General features: G+C 35.9%; 2 protein-coding genes across 3 annotated transcripts; one reads left to right on the top strand and one right to left on the bottom strand.

The window, feature by feature from the left end:
• Positions 1-1,102: 1,102 nt before the first annotated feature.
• LOC103950704 (polyadenylate-binding protein-interacting protein 11) lies at positions 1,103-5,644 on the top strand. Its single transcript, XM_048589475.1, has 10 exons — positions 1,103-1,945; positions 2,132-2,233; positions 2,328-2,372; positions 2,456-2,528; positions 2,630-2,742; positions 2,859-2,918; positions 2,998-3,045; positions 3,168-3,236; positions 5,010-5,071; positions 5,231-5,644. Exons 1-10 carry the CDS (start codon positions 1,412-1,414, stop codon positions 5,286-5,288), a joined length of 1,164 nt encoding a protein of 387 aa, XP_048445432.1. The 5' UTR covers positions 1,103-1,411; the 3' UTR covers positions 5,289-5,644.
• Positions 5,645-7,557: 1,913 nt separating this feature from the next.
• On the bottom strand, positions 7,558-11,715 carry LOC103950703 (alcohol dehydrogenase-like 4). Of its 2 annotated transcripts, none has more exons than XM_048589143.1 (10): positions 11,459-11,715; positions 11,286-11,359; positions 11,077-11,126; positions 10,585-10,913; positions 9,318-9,400; positions 8,883-8,958; positions 8,678-8,739; positions 8,267-8,362; positions 8,020-8,181; positions 7,558-7,794 (listed from the first exon to the last, which is right to left on the bottom strand). In XM_048589143.1, the coding sequence occupies exons 1-10, from the start codon at positions 11,541-11,543 to the stop codon at positions 7,684-7,686; spliced, it is 1,128 nt and encodes a 375-aa protein (XP_048445100.1). In that variant the 5' UTR covers positions 11,544-11,715; the 3' UTR covers positions 7,558-7,683. The 2 variants fall into 2 exon arrangements, with proteins under 2 accessions (XP_048445100.1, XP_009360201.1); XM_009361926.3 differs by having other exon boundaries at positions 11,223-11,359; positions 11,459-11,711.
• Between the last annotated feature and the right edge of the window lie 1,096 nt (positions 11,716-12,811).

The following is a 12,811-nucleotide window of genomic DNA, read 5'->3' as shown; positions in this document are numbered from 1 at the left end:
GGAAGGTGACTTTCCCAGGGACAAAGAGTTAAGGAGTTACCGTCGTTGTATATGGTGCTTGGTTGTGGTTACTTTCAACTGGATTAGGCGGGAACATTTGTTGATGTTCTATTTTCCCTAAAATCTCCACGATTCAATCATTTTTTATATTTATTTTATTTAAACCTTAAAACTGTTAGGGATATCTAGGAATATAAATGGGTGAGAAGAGATTGTTTGATTTTTGTAAACATTTTGTGGTGTGAGAAAATAAGACTTTGGGTGTGTACAGTACCACTCTATATAATTGAGAGACCCACATGTAGGGCTAGTTTTGTATTGCTGTGTTTAAAATAATAAAAAAAAAAACTGCTTTCAATGTGTTGTGAAAATAAACAATTATAAAATAAAGTTGTTAAATGTTTGATAGATCCTACTTTTACTTTTATATGCTTTTTTAATTTCATTGACAACAGTTAAAAAAAACATTTTTTTTATTTATTTTACCAAACACATTTAATGTTTCAGATTTTTTAATATACTGTTTTTTTTTTAAAGTACCACAATCCCAAATCAATTTGTCAAAAAAAGTCCAATTTACCTAACATATGCCTCACGTGATAATTTTGTTGGAAAAAAAAAAAAAATCGATCAAATTACTCCCTTGAATTTGATAATGCAAAATAACACAAAAGCCCCTGCTGTTCCCGCTACTGTAAAAATCCAAATAGTACGGAAAGGTCAAAAATGAAGGCCTTCAATAAAATGATCCCACACAATCAATCGCCTGCCCTTCCTCCTAAACCTCCAGTCCCACCCCGCCACGTGTCCATATACCACTGCGCTACATCCCATGATCATCATCATCACCATCACCATCATGCGGATGCGTATGCATGCATGTATGCATGACAGACGATCAAACAAAGAGGCAGTACATTTGACAATGGGGGGGAAGAGAGAGAGAGAGAGAGAGAGAGAGGAGGAACAGCAGAATCTGAGTTGAAGAGCCTCCTAAGACGATGTCGTATTGGAATTGAAGACGATCTTCACAACTCAGAGAGAGAGAGAGAGAGAGAGAGAGAGAGAGAGGTTTGATCCAATCCAATCCGAAAAGGAACCTCCTTTTTCGGTTCGTCACTCTCCTTCTTCACTGATAAAAAAAAAACAGCTCGCAGAGAGATAAAAACAAAAACCCCCCAAAAATCACTGCCCGAATTTCTGAGTCGTTTTTATAATATTTGGGTTGTTTTTAAAAACTGTTTTCATTTCGTTTTCTCCGTAGTAGTGATCTCGAGGCGCGATTGTTCTTAGGCTCTGTCTGGCTGTTGATCGACCCATCAAAGAATTAATTTTTAATTACTTATTTAAAATACCCATTTCAGAAAAAGGGAGAAGAGAGAGAGAGAGACAGGAAAGGAGAGAGAGAGCTATGGCCGTGGTTGAGAATGCAGGGGTGGAGCTTGGGAAGAGCGTGGGGTCGAACTCGGCGAATCGGAACCCGGAGACTGCTACGACGCAGGACGGCGGTGTTGTTGCCGCATCCAACGATCAGGATCAGTCCAAGCTTAACAGCGCCTCCGCTGCCCCTTTACGGCACCGCATCGATCAGAGCATGTACGTGATGGTCACGCCGCCCCCTAGTGGAAACGGCAACATCAACGGCAACGGCCAGGTGGTGGCGGCTCAGTTGGGTTGCTTTGATCACGTGGCGAATCATCATCATCAGCAGCAGAGATCTAACGGCGGAGATTTTCAGATGAGTAATGGGGATCATCGTCACGACGTGGACCGGGATATGAGGGAGCTGAGGGAGCTCTTCTCGAAGCTCAACCCCATGGCGGAGGAGTTCGTGCCGCCTTCACTGGCTAACGGCCATGGACTCAATGCTGGGTTTGTTAACATGGCACTGATGATGCAGAACAGGAACAGAATTGGACAAGCTAATGGCTTTCCTGGTCGACGGGTATGTATAAGACTTCAGCTTTTCTGGGTTCTTTCCTTTTTTTATTATTTGTTTGGCTGCTGAGAAAATGAATGGGAAAATTGTGTATTGTTTGGTATTTTGTGTTGGTTAAGTTTTTGGAGAAGAATTAGGGAACTAAATTTAATGGGTGTTTCTATTTTGCTTTCCTGTTTGTTTTTTTATCAGAGAAACAATCAAGGGAAACGGAGAATCAACAGCAGAACTAGTCTAGCGCAACGGGAAGATAGAATCCGAAGGACTGTGTACGTGTCTGACATTGATCAACAGGTACAAATGACCACATTTATTTCCTTTGGTTTGTGATTAGCATTTTCAATTTTGGTGCATGTGAGACTAAAGTTCTGGTCTTTTTGGGACATAGGTCACTGAGGAACAGCTTGCAGCTCTCTTTGTTACTTGTGGGCAGGTAATGATCTTCGTTCGAAGAGCTCTGTAATTGGTTGATTGTAAATTCTGGTTTTGAATAATTTCACTTTTCTGTTGCTGAAGGTTGTTGACTGCCGAATTTGTGGTGATCCTAATTCTGTTCTCCGTTTTGCCTTTATTGAGTTCACTGACGAAGGTAATTTAGATGGTGTATGCGGAGATCATGTGGCTGCATAAGCTTGAATAGATGTTTTTATGATTTATGATACTGATTGGTTGTGGTTTTTCATTATGCAGATGGTGCACGAGCTGCTTTGAGTCTGGCTGGGACAATGCTTGGATTCTACCCCGTTAGGGTGTTGCCCTCTAAGACAGCTATTGCGCCTGTTAACCCCACATTCTTGCCCCGGGTGAGTCTACTCTTTTGTGGCAGTTGCAAAATTCTGTACCAGAGAAAGTTTTGGCCTTTTGGAATCAATATGTTCTTGCATGGTAACTTGTTTATCCATTTGTATTTTGGTTTCAGACTGAAGACGAACGTGAGATGTGTGCAAGAACTATCTATTGTACAAATATTGACAAAAAGGTAAGTTTCTTGGAATTTTTTGTCATTGATGTGGCCCAGGTTGTGAATTCTAAAATTTTACATGGCTGTATTTGTGCAGGTTACTCAAGCTGATGTCAAACTCTTTTTTGAATCTGTCTGTGGAGAGGTTTGTGATTTCATTGGAAGTTTGTATTTTACATTTCATTTTTGGGCAACAATGCTATTATGTCGTTTACACTCTAATGTATTGGACTATTCATGAGGACATCTCTTATGAATCTGATGCAGGTTTATCGTTTGAGGTTACTAGGGGACTATCACCACTCTACTCGCATTGCCTTTGTTGAGTTTGTGATGGTAATTGCTTATTCCTCTACACTTTGCATGCTGTTTTATTATTTTCCTTATCGTTATTTGGTTTATTTTTAAGCCATGACGACAAGCTCGGTATAAACGTGGATTATGTAGTAATACATGGAACTCTCTTATTTTTCCAGATTAGTATTCAACCCTTGAATGCATCTCTGATTTTCACTTTACAAGTGTGACTAATGTTTCTAAATGATGCAAAGCATTTGCTATTTAAGAAATCATTTGCTACTTAAAGGGATAAGATAAATGATTAGAAGGAATGGGGCTGTAGTACTCTGATAGAGGGAGAATATTCTTTGAAAATCTGTGTTGTGCGTTGAAGTTCATTCGTCTCTATCCTTTCTGTCATGAAATCATTTGATAGGATATTTTGAGGTCTTTAGTTTAGTAAAGGCCAAGTATATGGTTCATGGAAGGTTAGTTGGTGATTGTAAACAATAGTTTATGCATCCGAAGAACTTAAAAACTCGTTGGGTGTCTAGGATTGGTTTGAAATAGATAACCCACTAGTTTCAAGGTATGTTGAATGAAGAAATGAAAAATTGTATCCGAAGAACTTAAAACTCGTAAGTTTCCTTGGCATTATCTGTATGTCTGGGTATAAAAGGAGATGAATTATGTTAAAAGTGGAAATGAATTTATTAGATTTTTTTGCTTTTTGGGGCTGAGAATATACAGGATCTTGATTTTCTTGGAATGGGTCAGATTTGAAATCAGAGACGTCATGTGGTAAACTGCCAGAAATTTTAAACAGTACCATTGTCTGAGCAGTGGTTGCTGACCATGTCTCATAGATCTTCTCCTGTGCTCGTACCTTTGTTTGTGAGGTGGTCACTTATTAAGCGTGGCTCCTTCTCCTTCCCCCTGATTCTTAGGTCCTGTTTTTGGTTTTGACAAGTGTATCTTATTTTCCTATTGTTGCTTTTACCATCCTTTTTTGCCATTGTCAAACAACGTTTTGCCGTAGTCATACAACGTTGTTCTTGCATGCCCTCTCCAGCCCATGTGTTTATTATGTAGTAAGCTTATTTCTGCAGTACCTATCTTGTGATATCCAGCTTATTGGAGGGAAGACTTTTTAGGTCTTGTCAATTTAGTTATGTTTCATATTCTTAGAGATTAAATTTTTTGTGCATTGTGGAATGTACTGAGAAGCTTGGTTGCTGCTTAAGAGAGTATATTTGGAGAGTGGTGGTGTTTCCAAACGGTTTATTTTTGTTGGCGTTAATGTCCAACTGTGATGTTGAAGCAGTTGATGCCTTTCAGCTCCACTGTCAGAAACAACTCAACAAAACCCAAGTTTCTGTGTTTCTCCTCTGGGAAAATCTCTGTCGGGTGATGCTAAAGTTTATGTTAGGTTTTTCGGGACAGAAGGTATGGGTAAGGTAGGATTTGTATTGCTTGAGTGTTGATGTATGCATGCTGGGAATATTTTAGTGGTTGTGAAATTTAGGGGCACGAGAGCATGTAAGGACGTTGGAAACATGCATTTCTTAGGCACACTTCCTGATTTCTATGGCAACAGATGAGTAGAAGTAAATCAAAAGATTTGTTAAGTGGCTTGAATCATGTGTGTAACCCATAGCATGCATGTTCTCCAGAAAGCCTGCAAAGATACGTCAGTGATGAAGTTGGATTGCAAATTGAGTTCCGTAAACTTGATGTCCACCTACCTAGTCATACACATAAAAAATAGAACTCCAGATTCAATGCTGCAATTCATAAAAGTCTAATTGTAATGTACTTCCATTCCTGCAGGCTGAAAGTGCAATTGCTGCTCTCAACTGTAGTGGTGTGGTTTTGGGATCATTGCCAATCAGGTTAAGCCGCTTTCCCTCATTCCACTCGTCCAGCCATTGCATGCTTTTTGATCTATATTCCGACTGGAGTTTTCTTTGTTTTTCCTACCCCTTTGAGTTATATAATTTCGAGATAAGCTTCATTTTGGTATATTAATATATGGCGTCTTGTACAAGCAGGGTAAGTCCTTCAAAGACACCTGTTCGTCCACGCGCTCCTCGCCTTCCCATACATTGAGTAATCTTCGGCATCCCAGACTGATTTAAGTATCCAGCTGAAATATATTTAAATACACATACAACTATGTAAAGATGTTCTCCGTGCCTCTCTGATCGTTGCGTTTTGTCGCATACTTGTCCTCGGCTTTCTTGGCCTTTGATCTTTTGTTCTCTTTAGAGGTTTATTATGATGTCCTGGACTATAGAGTTGGACAAAAAAAAACCTTGAGGCTTAAATGACGATTCGATGTATTATTCCTTTTGGTTTGGTCCGGTCCTTGGACTAAGCGTTGCAAAGTAGTTCTTGACGACACATGAAGACCCCCCCTTTTAACAGCCCTTTGTAAGTTCAATGAAATGTGGTCCTTTTGTTAATGGATGCCTGGATTGAATCTGTTCATATTTCATGGATTACTCCCTCTCTGTGTTGCGTACATACACGAATGCTTACGCTTGCGAGCACACACGAGGCACGCCCGGACTGCCGCATTTTACTGGATGTGTTGGAGGAATGAGGATTCTACCCCATATTTTGTTCTGTCTTGAGGCAATATCAGCAATGCTTCCTTTTCGGTCTGAAAACACAGTATTTAGGGAATTTTTGTTTAAATGCATCTAACATCTTTCTACACCTAACTTAATTTTAAATATTAGTTGTCTATTTTATCCTATTGCATAATTACTATTAAGTACAAAATGAAATTAGTAATGAAAATCAAATTTATCAAAACACCCTCAAACTATAATTAAACCCTAGCATTACCCTTTGTTTATCTTACTTTCATTCCGACTAAAATCCTAATAACTCTGATAGAGAAAAATAAGTTTTTTTTATTGATGGATGGTGATTTTGAAGTTTTCAATTCTCCAACTAAGGTATGACTCAATTTATGGATATTTTGTTTGTTTGCTTCTTTGGATTAAATTTCGTACTTTTTATATTATATTGTATTTGTTTTTCTCTGCCGTCTGTATGCGCCCCAAAACACCAGTGCAATGACTTTTGATTAGTATTGTAAAGACATAAAACTTGATTCTTGGTGCAAATAAATATTGCTCAACCTTAACCACGAACTAGCAGGTGGCATGTCTTGCACCTTTTTTATTCGAAATAGCTCCAATTTGTTTATGTGTTTATTAACGTAGCAGCAAAACACCCATCCCTATGTCACTTTAAAGTTTCTTAAAAAGTACATGAAAATGCTCAATTTAAAAAGGACTAAATTGGAGCTTGCATAACATTCTCTTGGCAAATTCAGGTCTATGGAATGATCTCTTGGATCCCAAGTCCATGGATGGGTTGTGGTAGCAGAAAGAAAAAAAGTAGCCATGAAAATGCTAGTCCTATACGGCATATGCAATTATAGAGGGGCAAAGGACGCCTCTTTGAAAGAAAAAAAAACATTCAATTAGAGATGTTATTTTATAAAGGGAATGAGTGTAAATATATTTTTACATTTTGAATTGGGTTTGAGATGATAATTTAGGTAATAAATTTGGGTTTAAAGAGAGATTAATTCTTTAATAAAAAAAACAATATGAGTGAATATAATAAGTTGGGTATAGAAGGAGGTTAGATGGGTTCAGATAAAATTTGTGAATTGTATTACTGTTCTTTGGATGCAACGAGGGGACTGAAATGTAATTGTGGAGAGGCAAAGGGAAAGAAAGATTCTATTGCCTCCTGAGGAGTTATTTTTGCACACTTTATTATCTCTCATGAATTCATACACAGGTTTATTTTCGATCTTTGAATCAAATAACTAAAGGAGAATTAAAAGGTCCAAATTAGTAAGGTGGAGCAAAAGAAAAAAGATGTACAGAAATCATTTTTCTGAACGCCAAATTGTAGGCAGAGGCTATTGTCGTCGTCTTTGGAAAATAAACTTAATGATAAGGAAACAGTAAGTGCTGTATAGGGATTTTATTTGAAAACTTGGTAGTTACTCCACACCCCATGGTACGTCGAGGCTATTGTGTTGCCTTTGAAAAAAGATTAGACAGATTAGGAAGAAAAAGTAAGGGTTTATTTTAAGACCTAAAGTAATTTAGTCCACCTGCCAACCAACTAATGATACTAGTGAGAATATTTAAAAATTTGTGCAATAATACAGGGTCCATGAGCTATTTTATCCTCTTCAATTTTTATAATATATATATTTTTTAATGAAGGATAAGGAAAGTGATAATTACATATTCTTTTTCTCTGCATAATACCCTTTTTAGTTCTATAATTGGTTATTGTTGTTTGATTTATTCGATTTGATGGCCAGAAGTAAAGAGAGATGTGCAAAGCCAACATAATAATACAACCACACAATTAGAATAACTCGTCAAATACATCACAACGAGAAGGTAAAGAAAAAGGTAAGAAAATCGTATTAACGTCTGCTTGCAGAGCATCAATGGCTAACTCAGAGTTGCAAAACGCATCTCAATGACTTGCCTTCAATGAGCAACTGAAAGGCATCGTTTATCTTCTCAAATGGAAGCTCATGCGTTATGAACTTGTCCAAACCTACAACCTGAAAAGCACAAAATCAACAAAACTTGTTTAGATATGGAAATTAATTACTACGGATAACGTTATCTCGTGATACATATGTTTATGACGTCAGACTGTAAATTTGAACCACACATTCGGACAAGAATATCTTATTGAACATGGTTTTATTTCATAGTCGACATAAACATTTGATGTTGTTGGACATTGAACTAAAAGAGGTTGAGATTAGTGGAATTCGACTAACCCCACGCATGCACTGTATAGCGAAATGAGGGAGTTGGGACTTCCCTTTGAAGCCTCCAAACACAGACCCAATAATTCCTCGACCATTAAACAACTCCATTGGATGGAAAGGGAGCGTTGTTGGGGCTGCATGAATTCCCAGTATCACAGTAAACCCCCAACCCTGCAATAAGTAAGAGAACATTATATCATACTACTGTTTAAAAGAAATTGAAAAACATATAGAATATAGAGTAGTTATTAAGTACCTCATGTGTGGACAGAAAGGCCTCCCGAAGAACATCCAAGTTGCCTACACACTCAAAGCTATAGTCCACCCCTCCATCCGTAATTTCTCTTATCCTCTGCAACCATGTCAATAAAATGAAATTTTCTATCGTTACACAAATCATGATCTTGTAAGATAGTAAGTATGTCGTGGAATATGCTAGTAGATATTTATCTTGCGATTATTGACATTGAATAAGCGTGTGGCGCTAGCATTCTTTAATATGATTGCATGCCTCATATAATTATATTGCGTTCCGTGTTCATTAATAGAATAACGTAATAGCATTGCATCATGACATCAACAATTATGACAACGTCGCCAATTTTCTAGTTTCCCCCAATTTTCTAGTTGGGAACTTAGGTGTATACATTAATGTAAAAGTACTGACCTCATGCACTGGCTTTCCAGGTTCGGTTGGGTTTATGAAATTTGTGACTCCCATTTCTTGACCTATAAAGTTCACGCGAAAAATTAATGTATATAAAGTACGTGACTCCCACGAGATAACGATTAAACATTCAGTTAGAAACCAAAGATAAGTGCTAATTAAAAACTAATTACAATTAGACGTTAGATTAAATATAAACTAGAACCTTTGATGAATTTATCGGGGTTAATGTCAACACCAATAATTTTAGATGCTCCTCTGACTCTTGCTCCTTCAGCGACCTGATCCAGATTGCAAGCCACATTTAGTTGAGTAATTTGGGGATTAAGAAACCCCAGTTGAGCATGAAATTAAGGAACAATTAAATTAAATATTATAAAGCAAAATAATTCAAATATAGTTTAAGTTCACATTCGTGTTGATTTAGTAGTAAATATTGGGTTAAGCATCGATATATTTTGTACAAGTCAATACCTGGTGAATCGTGTATGTTGAAAAATAACTGGTGAACATACAACTAATCTGAGAACTTGACTTCACATTTCCTTCTTTTTAAAGTGAAAAAAGTGTATTTACTACACCTAAAAAATCATCATTAAGCAAACTCTCGGCAACTCAACAAAAAGGTCAAGAAACTCACAGCAAGTCCCACGGATCCTAAACCGAAAATGGCGACAGTTGAGGCAGGTTGCACATTAGCAGTATTCCATGCAGCACCGACTCCTATATCATATTTCATGGAAATATAATATTTAATAAAAGATTAAATACCTAAATAAAGCGTGAGCTATTATTAACATTATAAGGTCTCGTTTGATAAGGAGGATTATGACCATTCATTGTAAAGATATTTTAAAGAAAAAAATAGATGGTAAATTCTTGATTTTAAGGTGATGGTTACTCATAATGAGATCCCTACTAGTCCCCATAAAAATAATAAGATTAAAAGGGACATTATTTTCAAATAAGTACTTCAATATTCGTTTGTAAATAAAATTAACAAAACATTAATGTTTCAAGTTGATAGATTTTTTTATATTGTTTTTTACAATAACACCATCCTTCGTTCAAAATTATTTTAATGGCTCTCTTGATGTTTGAGAATTACTCATATGTCACAAAGTACACTATTATTATAGCATCTCATTTTAATAAGATATATGAAATCCCGAAGAGTAATGCTAGAGAGATTAAATTTGGAAACTCAAATTACAAACTAAATGATCTATCACCAATATAAATGAACACATCCATCAACGCTTAACTAATAAACCAATAATCAACTTCTATGTTCTTTAGTTTCCAAAATTGAGTCTCCAAATTGAGTTTCCCTAACATTACTTAATCCCTAAAAAAGAGGATGAATCCAATTATAGCCGCCACATCAAAATTGGGTGCAAAAAACCAACAAAACTAACCTAACTATACACAAATTTATCTTCACATGACGCTAATAAGAAATTGCTATTTGTGGTGCCATGACAAAAAAAAAAGTCATATACGTATGATTGACCAAAGACCTGAATTTGAGATCACACATGAAAAAAAAAAAGAAAAGAATAATGTTAGGAATATCAAATTTATAAATTAAATTTGCAAATTAAATGATGTGTCATCAATAGAAAATAAGTAAGTTAATCAATACTTAAATAATAATCTAATAATTAATAACCGTATATAATTTGGTTTACAAAATTTAATTTATTTGGTCTCTTTAGCTTTTTTTCTAAACAAAAATCTCAAAGTAGAATGTAACGTGTGGTTGATGGCAAGGGACAAGTTGATCTTAAAATAGACCCCCAGATTATTATAAATTATAACCAAAAAGAATAAACACGTACACTGATTTTTTTTTTTTGGTCAAAAGCATGCACTGACTGATTCAACACATTTGATGCATGACTTACCAGTTGAAACACCACAACTTAGCAGGGTCATCTTCTTCATAGGAGCCTCACGGTCGATCTTGACAACACAAGCAGATTCAAGCACTGTATACTCACTGAAAGTTGAAGTGTTGAGAAAATGGTAGATTGCCTTTCCATCTTTGGTCGAAAACCTACTTTTTCCATCGTTAGTCATCACCTTCTTAAATCCGTTCACTCCAGAATTACTGCAAATATTGGTTTTCTCAGACTTGCAACACTTGCACTCGCCACACTCTCCGTTGAAAATTGGTACCACATGGTCCCCTTCTTTTATGTCCATCACACCTTCACCCACACTCTCAACAATTCTGTTCATTTCCCAACAAATAGAAATAGATTAACTTGAGGGGTTTAATTCTAAAAAGGGTAAGACTAATAGTTTGATTGATATTTTGATCGATATTTAGTTGATATTGTTATCTATAAGGTCAGCGTTATATGTACTGTAAATTTTTGTTAGACATGACCTACCCGGAAGCTTCATGGCCTAATATTCGAGGAAAGGCTCGTTGAGCTTCATTCTATAAAAAATAACAAGAAAGATTAGCTTAAATATACTAGTGTGTGTGTGTGTGTGTATCGATTTAGCGACATATTTATATATTATATATACATACATCTCCTTTCCAAGCACTAAGATCAGTGTGGCAGATTGAGGTGAAGAGGATCTTGATTCGAACCTCCAATTTTTGAGGTGGATCGACTTGAACTTGTTCCATGACAAAAGGTTCTCCTGGAACCCATACAACAGCAGCTTCACCACCACAAACACATGTAAGTTTTAGTGTTCTATAAAATGGACATAAAAGAACGAGAAAATATGAATATTTCTTTTACAAAATGAATCCATTACCTTTGCAAGTGATGACCTTTCCGGCTGTACTGTAACCGGTTGGTTTGGAGAAACCATTGGTAGCTTTTTGGTGGTGGTTCTCCATCTTGATCTTGATATTTTTTTCGTGTGTGGTTGGTCTTATAACCTGATCAATGTGTGTGTGTGTGTGTGTGTATCTATGTCAGGATTTGGGTAGGGTTGGACTCTGCAACTGCAAGGATAGCTTTACATTTAATGGGTTGGCAAAATTGATGTATGCGTATGAATCAGAATGACATGTATACATAGGAGGTGGGATTATCTGTCATTGCCTTTTGTATGTAAAAATACAAAACACCAATAAATAAATAAATAAATAAAACTAATGAAAATAATTTTAAAACTTTGAGTTTTAAAAATATGGACAAAATAAAGAGTAAAGTGAATAGTACCAGGATTGACTTTTTAGTGTAAAAATATGGTTTTCGTTAAAATAAATAGTATCAGGAGTTTTTCGTTAAAGTTCTCATAAATAAAAAGAAGCTAAGTCGAGTGAGTAATGGTAAGGAGGCCAGTTTTTTAGATTAAATTTGTAAATTATGTGATGTGTCATCAATAAAAAATAAACACGTTAATCAATACATAAGTAATAATTCAATCGTTAATAATCACATCATATGATTTATGATATTTGGTCTAAATAGTTAATCTGTAGCATTGCTCAAGACGTACATATTTAATTAATCGGTTATTTTGTAATTTTTGACTTTGCAAAATAACGAAAAGTTAAAGCGTCTCAAATTCGACTGTCGATTAAAACCGTATATTAGCAGAAGAAAAAAAAACGAAAACAGGATCATGCTATGAAATTGGACCCTAGCTTGCTAGGCTTGGTGTGATGCCATTGGAATATGCTTGTTCAATGCTGGCGGCACCCAATAAGCACTTCTGGCTCTCCAGTCTAACATCAATCATTCCATATATATATATGTATATATATTGACTAAATTACATTTACATTAAACATATGTTGACTTCCACTAAAAATGTGTATCAACTAACGAACCACATTTCGTAACAAGATTTGAAACCTTCGAAAAAGGAACTTATACATTAACATATTTGATAAATTATTAGTCAATGGTCGTCGGCTGGTTGCGTGCGTGAGATGCAAACTTCAAGACGGCAAAAATCTAAACATAGAACCATTTTTATTCATAAATTAGAAACCTAACCAAAGCAATATATATAAATCCCGCCGTGTCAAGCTCGCCACAATTTTATAAGGTCATCAAGATTTCCATTATTTGGTTAAAATTGAGTTTGATGCTCATATATAAACAATTTATGAATTCATTTAATAATCATTTCGGTTTTAGTTTTTAGTTTTTA

This window comes from the organism of the source record quoted next, unplaced genomic scaffold (genome assembly GCF_019419815.1).
Source record: "Pyrus x bretschneideri cultivar Hongxiangsu unplaced genomic scaffold, Pyrus_bretschneideri_v1 Contig3, whole genome shotgun sequence".
NCBI lineage: Eukaryota > Viridiplantae > Streptophyta > Magnoliopsida > Rosales > Rosaceae > Pyrus > Pyrus x bretschneideri.
Note: the sequence above shows the minus strand (reverse complement) of the source record. Positions and strands in the feature narration are given on the sequence as shown.